The 15,090-nt window shown below is 40.0% G+C and overlaps 1 protein-coding gene across 1 annotated transcript; it reads right to left on the bottom strand.

The window, feature by feature from the left end:
• Positions 1-269: 269 nt before the first annotated feature.
• Positions 270-13,643, bottom strand: LOC106694967 (cadherin-17-like; the record flags this gene model as incomplete). Its single annotated transcript, XM_014447960.2, has 6 exons — positions 270-482; positions 4,843-4,956; positions 5,093-5,209; positions 8,749-8,979; positions 10,258-10,388; positions 13,399-13,643. Coding segments are annotated over 6 exons (939 nt in total), but the record flags the coding sequence as incomplete, so codon positions are not given.
• Positions 13,644-15,090: the final 1,447 nt, after the last annotated feature.

Raw genomic sequence — 15,090 nt, 5'->3', positions numbered from 1 at the left:
AAGGAAGGAGACGAAGGATGGATAAGAAGCATAAACTGAATCCAGGAAGTTCTGTGGTGGATGACTGATAAATCTCCTTGATAAAGAAAAAAAAAACCCAGACTATTTCATCATCCCATCTTTCCCTAAAGGGGAAAAACACATATATTTTGTTTTGGGATAAATAGCTAAGGCTTTTGCAGAGGGGAAAGTATTGTGAGAAAATGGAAAATATCTCTGATGTCTATAGCACACGAAATACCTAAAAGTTATAAAATATTAAAGGGCAAGAAGGCATATCTGTAAAAAATTATAGTGCATATGTTGGATGAAAAGCAAAAATTGTGGGATTAAATGGTGGTGTTATCCAATGGCACTTGGGACAAATATTTCTTTTCAAATTCAGTTTCTCAGAGGTGTGGCTTCAGATCCCTGAGCACTTTCAACATTATCTTTGCCTTTATTCTTCTTCAGTCGTATAAACACAACTGTTAAAATTACACCTGAAAGAGAAAACTCAGGGTCAAATAGATGGAATCTTAAAATGTACTGTCACATTTATTTATAAAGCAGTAAGTACCCTGGTAGGAAAAAGTGACTCATACAACTTCATTTATGCTTGTGGTTCAACAAAATTGTTTTTTTTTTTTTTTTAATATATTTTTTATTGATTTTTTTTTACAGAGAGGAAGGGAGAGAGATAGAGAGCTAGAAACATCGATGAGAGAGAAACATCGATCAGCTGCCTCGAGAAAACTCAGGGTCAAATAGATGGAATCTTAAAATGTACTGTCACATTTATTTATAAAGCAGTAAGCAGTCCTCAGGCCGACGCTCTATCCACTGAGCCAAACCGGCCTCGGCACAACAAAATTGTTTTGTCCTGGTGAAAAGGGGATTGTAGGCCTTGACCTTCTTGGATAAGTAAGCTTATCACTTTTCTTATTGTCAGTAAGTATGCACCAAGTCCTAAATCATAGCTAAGCTGGTAGCTATTGCTTGGTCTCTATCAAAGAATATAGAGTCTAATACCTGCACTACTCTGAAAATTAAGTGTGTAAGCATCAGACAGAGTTCCTGAGCTTTGTACATAGTCAATAAATGTTGATTCCAGTCTTTCATCCCTTTCCACAGAAGAAATAGTCCAATCAGAACAACCAGAAAGTTGTTCTCAGACGTGCTCACCTGCCTAGAGCCTACTTTCACTGTGTCCACATCAAATATCACATTTCTTTGTCACCTTCCTCATGGCTCCAGATTGAGACTATCTAACCTCTGAGATTTTCCCCATTTCTGAACTCCTTTAAAATTACATTGTGCCTTTTAAATGTGTACTACAAATCAGAGACCGATATGGAAAAGGGAGTAGTTGTTTTTTAATTAATATGCCATATTTAATTAATTAATATGCCATATTTAATATTTAATTAATATGGCAAGTTCACAGGAGGAATCCTGGCAGAAAAGACTGGATGCTCAGAGACCCATTTAGAAACTTAAACAAGGACCCTACCCTGGCAGGTGGCCCCTGGTGGCTCTGGAGCCCCTCCAAAGAAGTGCCCCAATCTGGGGGTGGGGAACCTACCCCCACACACCTCTGCCACCCACACCAGAGGCCTACATGCTACATCAGTGCATCAGCAGCAGTCGCAACTGAACACCACATCCAGCTGAGCCAGGGGTCTGTCCCGTCATGTAATCATGACAATTGTGCCACTGGGCCCCATAGAACACCTCTACATAAGGGCACTCTCAATGCTGTAAGACATGGCTGATCTACCTAATATGTACAGTAAACACAGAGACTTAGGCAAAAGAAGAGACCGAGGAATATGCTCCATACAAAAGTACAAGATAAAACCCCAGAAAAAGGACCCAATGAATGGAGATAAGCAATTTACCAGATAGAGTTCCAAGTAATGATCATAGGATGCTCACTGAGCTCAGAAGTATGGATATACACAGAAAGAACAAAAAGATAGAAAATGTAAGAGAGAACCAATAAGAACTGAAGAATACAAGAAACTGAGATGAAAAAATGCACAGAGGGAATCAATAGCAGATTAGCTGATGAAAAAACAAACAGATAAGTGATATGGAAGACAAAGTAATGGAAATCACCCAATTAAAACAGCAAAAAGAATAAAATAAATTAGGAGAGTATCAGAGACCTCTAGGACATCAAGTTTACTAACATTTGCATTAAAGAGGCTCCATAAGGAAAAGAAAAAGGACAGAAAACCTATGTGAAGAAATATCAGCTGGACAATCTCCCTAGCCTGGCAATGGAAACAGATAACCAAGCAGGGGTGGGGAACCTTTTTTCTGCCAACGGCCATTTGGATATTTATAACATCATTTGTGGGCCATTTAAAAAGAGCAAATAACTGAACTTCTAGTATATTTGCCTTAAACCCATTCCATGGTCACGAGAGCAGTGACTTATAATTTACCTTATAAATTAGCCTGCTATAGTTTGTCAAACATTTAATTAACTCACCCCTAATGCCTTGGCAGGGCCAGACCAAATGATTTCGAGGGCCTTATATGACCTGTGGGCCAGACATTCCCCAGCCCTGAACAGGAAGCACAGACAGTCCCAAACATGATGAACCCAAAGAGACCCACACGAATAATTTAAATGTCAAAAGTTAAAAACAAAGAGAAAAATCTTAAAAGTAGCAAGAGAAAAAAAGTTACAGACAAAGAAATCCCCATAAAAAATCAGCTGATTTTTCATCAGAAACTTTGCAGACCGGAAGGCAGTGGCACAATATATTAAAAGTGACGAAAGGAAAAACTTATAACCAAGAAATACTCCACCAGATAATCTTACCCTTCAGAACTGTAGGAGAGAAAATGAGTTTCTCAAACAAGCAAAAGCTAAAAGAGTTCATCACCACTGCACTGGCATTGCAAGAAATATTAAAGAAACTTCTGAGAGCAGAAAAGAAAAGGCTAAAACTAGATATAAGAAAATATATAAAAGGAAAAAATCTCACTAGCAGAGGCAAACATGTAGTAAAACTAGTGGATCAACCACTAATAAAGCTAATATAAATGTTAAAAAAACAAAAGCTGTGAAATCATTTATATCAACAATAATTAGTTAAGAGATACAAACATACACACACAAAGAAAGATATATAATGTCAAAAACATAACGTGGGTGAGGGATAGAGATGTAGTACTTTTAGAAAGCATTTGAACTTAAGCAATCAACAACTTAAAATAGACTATTATATACTATTATATAATCTCATGGTAACCACAAACCCAAACCTTTAATACATACACACAAAAATAGAGAAAGAAATCTAAATATAACACTAAAGAAATTCATCAAATCACAAGGGATGAAAGCAAGAGAAAAAGAAAGGAACAGAGAAGAACTACAAATATAACCAGAAAACAACAAACAAAATGGCAAAAAACACATACCTATCAATAATTACTTTAAATATAGACTAAATGCTCCAATCAAATGACAGAGGGGGGCTGAAAGGAAAACATATCAAGACCTATACATAATGTTGTCTACAAAAGACCCACTTCAGATATTTAGATATTCACAGACAAAGTGAAGGGATGGAAAAAGACATATGCAAATGGAAACTAAAAGAAAGCTGGGGTAGCAACACTTAGACAATATAGACTTTAAAACAAAGATTGTGAGATGAGACAAAGAAGGGCATCACATAATGATAAAGTGATTAATCCAACAAGAGGATGTAACACTTGTAGACATCTATGCACCTAATGTAGGAGCACCCAAATATGTAAATAAATAAAATACTAACTGACATAAAAAGAGAGATGGACAGTTATACAATTATAGTAGGGACTTTAATACCCCACTTTCATCAATGAATAGATCATCCAGAGAGAAAATCAACAAGGAAAATTTGACCTTAAAGGACATATTAGACCACATTAACTTAATAGATACATATTAACATATATATATTTTTAAGTGCATATGAAACATTCCCCAGGATAGAACACATGTAGATCACAAAACAAGTCTCAATAAACTTAAGAAGACTGAAATCATATCAGGCATCTTTTTTTACCACAACGGCATGAACTAGAAGTCTACAGTGGGGATAAAACTGGAAAAAACACAAATACATCCAGACTAACCAACATGCGTCTAAACTACCAAGGAATCAAATAGGAAATTAGAAACTATCTTGAAATAAATGAAAGCACAACTCTTTGAAATGTATGGGATGCAGCAAAAGTAGTTCTAAGAGGGGAGTTCACAGCTATAAAGGCTGACTTTAAAAAAAAGAAAGAAAGAAAAGAAAATCCCAAGTAAAAGTAAAAAATCTAACTCTAAACCCAAATGAACTAGGAAAGAAAGAACAAACCCAAAGTAAAGAGAAGGAAAAAATAATTAAGATTAGAGCAGAAATAAATGAAATAGGAATTTAAAGAAAAAAACTTAAAAAGAGGTGGTTCTTTGAGAAGAAACAAAATTGATAAAACTTTACCCATACTCAAAGATAAAAAGAGAAGTGGCCCAAAGAAATAAAATCAGATATAAAAGAGAAGGTGCAACTGAAACCACAGAAGTACAGAGGATCACAATAGATTACTATGAATTATAATTATACACCAACATTTATGCTTTATTTCCCAAAAGTAACCAATCAGGCAATGATGGGAAGAGGGTGATACTAAAACGGTACCTCCAACCAGGAAGGTTTGATATGGTTTACTGGTGATCTATATTCTTGGCTATAGCCCAGGTTACCATTTGAGCAGCCACCAGAGCAACCCATTAAGACAGACCCTTAGGTGAGCTGATGTTTCTCAGGACCAGAACAGAAATCCTTGAATCTGAGAGATTACACTCACCAATGACCAAAAATGTGGTCAGGAGTATGCCAACTGTCGCGCCCACAGTAGGTATCCCAGGCATATGACCTACTGGCCGGAAACACCTCCCTTCCACACACGAGCAGAAAGTGACTGAAAAGCAGAACAGGATTTAGTAGTTTAGGTTTTTGAGTAAACAATTGCAGAACCTCATATCAAAGGTGACACATCTTTCAAACTACGCTTGGAAACAGACACTATCCCAGGTTGTCTGCAGCAAAATGCCTACCTGATAAAGAGACAGTCGCCTCCAAGGGTGGCCGACCTCCATCGTTGATGCGGATTGGGACGTTATAAACTCTCTCCTCGAAGCTGGTGTGTTTGGTGGAGAGTCTGGCATGAGTGCCTGTCAGAATAGCGGTAAAATGAATGGCAACTTCAGTACCCAGATCAGCAGGAATCAAGCTCATATTTGTATCACATACTGAGGGTGACTGGGAAACGGTTAAATATGAGTTAAATTGCCCTAACTGGTTTGGCTCAGTGGATAGAGCATCAGCCTTCGGACTGAAGGGTCCCAGGTTCGATTCCAGTCAAGGGCATGTACCTTGGTTGTGGGCACATCCCCAGTAGAGAGTCTGGCATGAGTGCCTGTCAGAATAGGGGTAAAATGAATGGCAACTTCAGTACCTCTCCCTTCCTCTCTGTAAAAAAAAATCAATAAAATATATTTAAAATAAATAAATAAATAAATATGAGTTAAACTACCCAAAGTATCTCCACTCCACATGTACCTTCCATTATGTCAAAAGGAGTTAATGCATTTTTCAAGTCCTCAGTTTATGATTTAGAAACAAATACTAAATACAGTCAGTTATCATAATCCCCAGCAGTTACATTCATAAAGTTGCCATGAACACTGAATGATAAAGAAAAAATATTTGAAGAAATTATTGCTAATTTCCCCACCCCCAAATTTAATAAAAACTAAATTCTCAATCCAAGAAAATCAGCAAATCTTAGGGGAAAGGAAAAAAAAACCACCACAACTATGAAAAGGCACATAATAATCAAATTGCTTAAAGTTAGTAATAAAGAGAAAATCTTTAAAGCATCCAGAGTAAAAAGACACATTACATTCAAGGGAACAAAAAAGAAAAAAATGCAATGCAGAATACAGTGGAGAAATCTTTAAAGTACTGGGGAAAAAAGGCTCAATAAATTGAAATGTATTTCAGTCAAATGTTCTCTGGTCATTATGGAATTAAATTAGAAATCAGTAACCAGAAAGATATAGAAAATACCCGAATATTGGGGAACTAAATAACACACTTCTAAATAACTCATGGGTCACAGAAGAAATGTAAAAAAAAAAAATTAGAAAGTATTTTAAACTGAATGAAAATGAAAACACAATACATAACTTTGTGGAATGCAGTTAAAGTGATACTAAAAGATAAGTTTATGGCACCAAATGCCTATATTAACAAAGAAAGAAGTTCTCGAGTTAATTACCTCAACTTCCACCATAATGAAAATAATACAAGAACAAGTTAAATATAGCATAAGAAGAATAAAGAAAATAATATATATCTACAAGCAATGAAATACAAAACAAAAACACAATAGAGAAAATCAATGAAATCAAAAGCTGGTTCTCTGAGAATATCAATAAAATGAATAGCCTTTAGCCAGATTGATCAGCGAAAAAAAAAAAGAGACATTATTTTCCAATATCAAAGTGAGGTCATACCACCACAAAGCCTAAAGATATGAAGAGAATAATAAAATAATATTACAAGTAACTTGTGCCAATAAATTAAATAAATCAAATGAAATAGACAAATTATTTGAAAGATGTAAACTACAAACTCAACCAAGAAGAAGTCTATAACTTGAATAGCCCTGTAATCTATTAAAGAAGTTGTATTTGTAGATAAAACTTTCTACAGGACAAATCTCCAGACAAATACCTTGGCTTGTTCCTGATCTTAGGGAGGAAGCTCTCCTCTTTCACCATCACGTCTAAAGTTAGCTGTGGGTTTTCACAGACGCCTTTTGTCAGGTTGAGGACTTTCTCTTCTATTCCTAACTCGCTGAGAGGGTTGTTTGCTTTTTAAAAATTAGGAATGGGTGTTAAAGTTTTCAAGTGCTTTTTTTTGCATCTATTGAGATGATTGTATGGTTGATTCGTGTGTGTGTGTGTGTGTAATTTGTTTGAAATTAAAATGCACTGTTGAAAATGAAAACGCAAGCCACCGCCTGGGAGAAAATGTTTGTAAACATGTACCTGACAGATCATGTGTATCTTTACTAGACAAAGAACGCTGATGACTCAACAATAGATGCCAAAGAGTCAATTTTTTAAAAATGGGCACAACATTTGTCCAGACACTTCACCAATGAAGATATATGAATGGTATATAAGTACATGAAAAAATGCTCACCATCATTAGTCACTAGGGAAATATTAATTAAAACCATCATGAAATACCATTACACTCCCACTAGAATGGCTAAAATTAAAGAGACTGAGCATAGCAAGTATTAAGGAGAATGCTGAGGACTCTCACACAATGGTGGGACTATAAAATGTTATAGACTACTTGGAAAGCAATGTGACGGTTTCTTTAAAATTTAACCATACAGCTACCATAGTACCCAGCATTGCACTTCTAGATATTTAATCAAGAAAATGGAAGTATATGCTCCAACAAAATACTTCTTCACAAATGTTCATTGCAGCTTTATTTGTAATAGCAAAAATTGGAAGTCGCCTAAATGACAATCAATTAGTGAGTGAATAACAGATTGTGATAGAGTCATACCATGGAATACTACTCTGCAATTAAAAAAAAAAGATGTATTGATACACACAACAACATGGCTAAAACCCAAAATAAATATGCTCAGTGAAATTAGCCGGATGAAAAAAGATTACATATTGTATTACTTTATTTTGATAAAATTCTTGAAAATGCAAACTAATCTATAGTAGATAGTAAGCAGATCAGTAGTTACCTGGTGATGGGGGAAAGGCAGAGTGGGCTGAAACTGGGGACTCTAACAGCGTGTAAAACTTTTTTTGAGGGGAGGGGAGTTGAAATAGAATTATCCTGATTGTGCTGACTGCATTCAATGGTGTTGACATATGTCAATTTTTATTTATTTATTTATTTTATTTTTCAATATATTTTTTTATTTCAGAGAGGAAAGGAGAGGGTTAGAGAGATAGAAGCATCAATGATGAGAGAGAATCATTGATCAGCTGCCTCCTGCACACCCCCTACTGGGGATCGAGCCTGTAACCTAGGCATGTGCCCTTGGCCGGAACTGAACCTGGGACCCTTCAGTCTGCAGGCCGATGCTCTATCCACTGAGCCAAACTGGTGAGGGCATATGTCAATTTTTATAAAATTGTATGCTTTAAATGTGTGCTGCTTATTGTATGTCAATTATCTATAATAATAAAAGTGTAATATGCTAATTAGACCAGATGACCCTCCAGATGAAACAAGGGCTGCGAGGGAAGCCGGGTCCTGGGTGCCAGAGGGAAGCCGGTGCCTGCAGCCAGGGGAAGGAAGGCCTACTCTTGCACGAATTTCGTGCATCGGGCCTCTAGTATTTCAATAAAGCTGTTTTTAAACATCATTATGAAATCTGTTTCTCAGCTGCCACTGGAAATTTTGCAAATGCTACTCAGATTATCCAACTATCCATCTCCATACACTACAGGGGTGGCTGTGTGTGAGCCATCTTTCCTCCCTCCAAAGCCTGGGGCTCTCTCCCCTCTGGGGAGCTCCCCTCTGCAAGTTCCCAAAGCAGGCGGCTCCTCCCTGGAGCCTGGGGAATGCCGTGTGCTGAGCGCTGCAGGCCCATCGAGGCACATAAAAGCCCATGCCATCATCCACCAGTGTTTTCCTCGATGTGCTTTTGACAACTCACCGTTGATTTTGGAAATTTCCCAGTCGTTTTGTAAGCTTTCGCTGCCAAGGGCAAATGTAAACTGAAATGAATGCAGATCATCGTCCCTCGCCTGGATGATGTGGCTTCCGGGCGCGCTGAGCGGGTGGCAGAAGAACAAGCCTGTGTACTCCTTCGCTAGCCGCGGGGGGTTGTCGTTCACGTCGGTCAGAGCCAGGTGGAACCCCGCTGCGGTGCTCAAGGAAGACCCACCTAGGGAATTGAGTGATTGAAAGGAATATCAGCTCTCTCATTTCCTCTTAGTAAGAAAGAATATTTCATTCTTTTTTTTAAAATTACAATTCAAGTTAGTTGGGTATATTGAGGTAGCAGAAAGATAACAAACGTTTAGAATCAGACCTGGTTAAAAAGCCTTCATGATAATAATAAGATTGATGTGCTAATGTCTTATAGACATTACTTCAAAACGGCTCTGATTTGCATTTGCAGGTAGAAGACTGAGGCCCAAAGAAGGTGTGTGACTTGTCCAAGGTCATACGGCAAGGAAAGCTTCCAGCCCAGGAGGCCTGAGGTCAGAGCCCACACCTTCCATTGCTCCTCAGCACTGACTCGGGCATGTCCGTTATGTTTTCTCAGCCTCGGTTATTCGGCTGCCATGCATGTGGCTCTGGGAGGACCCCACATGCCGCGTTCTTAGGAAAGAGTGAAGGGCTGCACAGTAGTTACTCTGGTAGGGGGGTGAGCAACTTGGACGCGGTAGCCTAGATGGTTGGTAGCTATGTGATCGTGAGCAAGCTGTGTAGCTGCTCAGTGCCTTGGTTTCCTCATTCATAAAATATGGTCGTTAACAGTACCTACTTCATAGGAGTAAGTCATCACACCGAGTGCTTCAAACACGGCTGTCAGTGCAACATAAAGACTATGTTCTCGTTCTCCCTGACTTCAACACAGATACTGTTTCTACAATTTCTAGCTCTAACCCGCTTTGATTACAGTGATCCCTGTCTTCTTGCTTTTCTTTTCAAATGTTTTCTATGCCCCTGACTACACTTGAAAAGCTACTGTGCTCTTGGGTCATTTCATCGATTATTTCAGGGATGCCAACTGCCAATTGGAGCAGGTTGTGAACCTGGTTTTGATTCATCGATCTGCTCAATGCGCAAGGCCTTTAGGACACATGCAGAGTGAAGTGAAACATCAAGATGAGAGAGAGAAACATCTCAGAGAGAGAGAAGCATCAATGATGAGAGAGAATCATCGATTGGCTGCCTCCTGCACGCCCCCGCCCCCACTGGGGGTCAAGCCCACAACCTGGGCATGTGCACTTGACCGGGATTGAACCTGGGACCCTTCAGTCCTGAGGCTGATACTCTATCCACTGAACCAAACCAGCCAGGGCTCCCTTCACTTTTGTATCCTTCTTGTTCTTCCACTCTAAGCTATTCTGACAATCTGACCCACTCACTTTCCCTCCCTCTTATTTCTATTGGTGTGTCCCCTATTAATTTGTTACTTTTTTTTTTTGCTCACCTACTTCAGTTGCCACCACTTGTACGCGATACAGACTTTCAGCTTCCCTGTCCAGTGGAGCCGCAGTGAAGATCTCGCCAGTGGCAGGGTCAATTCTCAGCCAGCCTCTCGTGTCGCCTCTCAGGGAATAACTTCATAAAGTGAAAAGAGCAACAGAAAGCCCATGTTACTTTATGTGGAAACGGGAGGATAGTTTATGCATCACTATGCTGTTATGTCCACATTATCCCTTGCGTATTATTTATGGCATATTTTAAAGATCATTATGTAATACTATTAATGCTTTATTTGCATATCTTCTATCTTCATATCTTCAAAACGGGGATTTGCTCATCTTTACAAAGCGGTAGTTGTACTTGTTTCATTAGAAAATGTATAGCCACAAACTCAGGGGGAAAAACAGGTAAGCTTTTCTGGCAATCAAAGAATTCTAATGAAAACAACCTGGAAACATCTTTTAAAATGGATTAGTAAACCACCCTTCTAAGAAAACCTGAGATGTTGTGTGAATGGGTGGATACTCGGAGGCCACTGGTGGCCCCGTGAACTCTTTCATTCAACAAACATCTACTGAGTGTTTAGCAAACATCAGGCAGACAGATTACAAAAAGAGGCTCCTGGGCCAGTAGAGGAGACACACAGAGATAAATAACTCCAATGGAAAGTGGTAAAGACAGTGAAAGGGACCCTATGGAGCCCCAGAGAAGTTCATGGGAATCAGAGCAGCCTTTCTGAAGGAGTAGCTGAGGCAAGAAAAGGAGCTGCTTTGAGCAGAAGGGACTGCACGTGCTGTCACTTGGAGGCCAAGGAATAGCTTGCCCTGTGGGAGAGTCAGGCGCTGCAGCAGTGTCGGGGTAAAGATGGGAAGCCATGGATGGAAAAGACGAAGCCAGAGAGCCTGGAACGAGCCAGATCGTGGGAAGCAGTGGGCAGCCTTGGAATGGTGTTCAGCAGGAAGGCAACCTAGTCATATTGGTGTTACCAGTGGCACTCACTGGTAGGTGTGTCAGATGAATTTGAGAGAGACAAGACTAGAACCACAGGAAAAACAATTGGTACAGCCCTCTGTGGAGCAACACATCATAGCCATAGGTGGTTCATTTCTTTAGACCAAAGCATTTCACCTCTGGAAATTTTCCCTCAACAAAAACAATTTAATCGAAGTGATAAAAGAATTAGATGCATACAAACATGCAAAACATTTTATATAATAAAAAAATACTGAACACAACCTACATGCTCAAGAAAAGATAATGATTAAAAAGTTATGATGTGTTAGTTCAGCAAATTATTTTTTCCAATTATAGTATATTCTATATGCCAAGCACTGTGATGGCTTGTGTGTGCACAAGAAACCCTATGTAACCAGGATTTCATCCCTGAGTGAGATGGGAACCCTTTGGAGGGCTCTCAGAGGAGTCATGTGATCTGATTTCCATTTTTAAAGGACTATTCTGATTGTAGTAAATAGACTCAGTGTGGGGCAAGGATGAATCCAGAAAAGAGATGATGGTGGCCTGAACCATGGCGAAAGTAATGAGAAGCACTGCATTCTGGATGTATTTCAATGAAAAAATCTCTAATCTTTACTGGTGGATTGGATTAGGATTCATGGGGTGTTGATGGTTTATAAGTTTATGGAGCTGAGAGAAAGAATTAACTTATTCAGGCCAAAATCTTTGGAGTCATCTTAATTCTTAACTGACTTATCACTAGCCTCTGAACTGCTCATTGTTCTTTATTCTTAAAAACACTTTTCTCATTTGTCCTCCAAGACTGTTTCTTACAGGACGCTGTCCTCAGTCTTCTTCCTCACCTTTCTAATCTCATTTAATAGTATATACACTCTATCTCTTCCTTGATCTATCTGAGAGTTTTTTTAAATGCCTTTGTTTCCCCACTCATAAACTCGAATTTTATTCTCTTGCCTTTGACTAATGATTTTTACAGCATTCTCATGAAGGAGGAAGAAGCAGGTGTTAACCAAGAAATGGTTGTAAAATTATAAACGTGTCCCTCATCAGAATTTGTGACTCTGATGTATAGAGTGTATCTATCCAAACCATGCAGTATAGCCCCCACTGTACTTTCCTTCTTTATAAAACTAGAGAAGGGCTAAACTAGAAGACTAAAACAGTAGGTGAGAACTTCACTCCTTGACAGACAATCAGAAAAAGGCCTTAGCACTGATTCCCAGTGCGTAAATGACAGCTTGTTGGGAGACAAGATTCCCCTCACATGTTTAGAGAAACTTAAAGAATTGTCATCATAACCATATGCATTGGTTATGCCTTATACGGTGAGACTGTCATACAATAGAGGCAAAAGATCCGGGTTCTAGTCCTGTTTATGTGCTCATTAACTATGTGAACTTAAAGAGGTTATATATATTGACACAGATAGAGATATATACACATACATATATTTCTTGGGCAAATTAATGATCATTGTACATTTTTAAGGCAAGTCTTTGTGAATCCTATTGTACTGGGGGGGGAAAAAAGCTTGCGAATTGCTAAGATTTATACATTTGTTTAACCACCTCGGCCTGAACGCTAGCCTCGCCAGAGGTGTGCTCTGGAATGGGTCGTGTTACCCCAGACCTACTCTCTGGAGAGGTAAGGAACCTGTACACTCTGCATCCAGAATGTTCCCTTAGTTGTGTCAGGTGGCTGAGTCTGTCCAGTTGGGCTTTTGCTTCATTCTCTCTGTCTAGACCTCCAGTCAACCTTAGAGGCTGGGCTGGAACTCTCCCCCAAACCCTGGCCGTGGGGACTGGTTCAGACACAGGATCTGGCTTTGGGTAGCCCCGTCTCTGGACCCCATCTCCTGAACCTACCAGCTCTCAGTGGGACCTGCAGTGAGTGGGCCGGATGCAACCTGACATGCTTCCCACTTGTCTGAGCCTGGATTCCCCCCACTCCCCACGCAGGGTACTGACCCCTGCAGGAACCAAGGTCAAGTTCACCATATGCACTGCAGATGGCTTCAAATCGCTGGCTGCTCCCTTAGGAGAGAGCCTTGGAGTCAGGCCAGGTCCTCTGTGCCCCCCACCCCCAGCCGCACCCCCACCCCCAGCCCTTCTTCCCTCCCACTGGCCTTGGTCTCAGCACAGCTAGGCTTGCCCAGCCTGCTCTCTACCTTATGTCCAGACCTTCCGGATCCTTGGCAATCATGTTGCCCACTTTGGTGCCTATGGCCACGTCTTCACTGACTTTTGCTTGGAATATGTGCAGGGGAAATTGAGGGGCTTCGTTCACATCTGTCACAAAAAGGGTGAACGTGGCGAACGAGCTGGCATTGTACTGAACACCAGGCACCAGAGGCTCCGGATTTTCCGCTTGGAACACAATGTTGTGAATGGCTGTCGTTTCAAAATCAAGAGGCTGTGTGGGGGGAAAAACAGAGAAAATTAACTTGGGGAGGACTCATTCCCTATAAGATTCATTCCCTATTCTCCTTTATTTTTTTTAAAATATATTTTATTGATTTTTTACAGAGAGGAAGGGAGAGAGATAGAGAGTTAGAAACATCGATCAGCTGCCTCCTGCACACCTCCTACCGGGGATGTGCCCGCAACCCAGGTACATGCCCTTGACCGGACTCGAACCTGGGACCTTTCAGTCTGCAGGCCGACGCTCTATCCACTGAGCCAAACCGGTTTCGGCTCCCTATTCTCCTTTAAACACTCTCACAGAGCAGCGGTTCATTGAGTCAGCGCCAGCAAACACCTACTTCTCACAATGATAATGGAGCCATGAAAAAGTCTGTGCTGCAGGATTTATCAGAGCTTTTAAGGCGCTAATATGCATGCAGACTCTCCTAGAAGAGCCAAGCAATGCAGCACTCCTCCAATTTATCTAACACTGGGACAGTTCCTTCACTCATTCAGCAGAAACCTATTGATTCTTTCAAGCGTGGAAAATGCTTAGAGATGTCCCCATTATATGGAGAACTATTTTAGAGGAACCTCGGGATCCAAATCCTCAAGTAAAAGTCCTTAAACTCATGGAGAGTGGGAGAGGTTAGAGAGATGATCGAAAGATAGATGACCTGCTCTTGTTCCAGATCATTCTAGACAGAGCCAGAAATGAAAAAAATCAAAAATCCAATTTTGGTTTAGTGTGAGGAAGAATTTTAATAGGGCTACATAGAAAGACAGTCAGAGTTGCTTCAAAAACAGTTCTCAACTCTGGAAGGTTTCAAGAATGGGCTTAAACAACATGCGACAACCTAGCACAGAAAGGACTGAAATATCATTTTTAAGCAATTGGTTCTATGGGACTTTGAAGGTCTCCCTAAAGGCACAGAGTCCACGATTCTATGGGAAAAACTGCCAATCCTAAAGAGTGGAACCACCCCTAAAGGTGGACTTCTTAACTGGGATTGAAGGGCTTCTGGCGATCTGTGGACCCCTAGAAGCCAACATCTAAATATTATATGTATGTGCAGATGTGAATTTTTTTCTAATGATAGTATAAGTAGTTCCATGAGAGTCTCAGTGGTACCCAGGACCTCAAAAAGATGAAGGAACTGAAGCAAAGCCCCAAAGGTACATTCTAGATTATGGGAACGCACTATTTTGTTCATTCTTCCATGCCTACAGCACCCAGGACTTCTTGGTGAGCTGTCAGTCCTTTAGTTTATATCTATTCATACCATTGATTAAATAAAAACGTTAATATCCATTTGTGAAGAGAAAAACTCATGGAGGTTTGACACATGATTGCATTAGCTCAGCCTGCCCTTCCTTAATATCTGAAAAAAACTCTCCCCCTGAGTCAGAAGTTGGCTCAGTGCTGTCCTCTCCAGGTTGGCTTCCCCGATCCCCAC

The sequence above is a fragment of the Myotis lucifugus genome, unplaced genomic scaffold (genome assembly GCF_000147115.1).
Source record: "Myotis lucifugus unplaced genomic scaffold, Myoluc2.0 scaffold_732, whole genome shotgun sequence".
Classification (NCBI taxonomy): Eukaryota; Metazoa; Chordata; class Mammalia; order Chiroptera; family Vespertilionidae; genus Myotis; species Myotis lucifugus.
The sequence above is the reverse complement of the archived record's forward strand: the minus strand, read 5'-3'. Positions and strand labels throughout refer to the sequence as shown.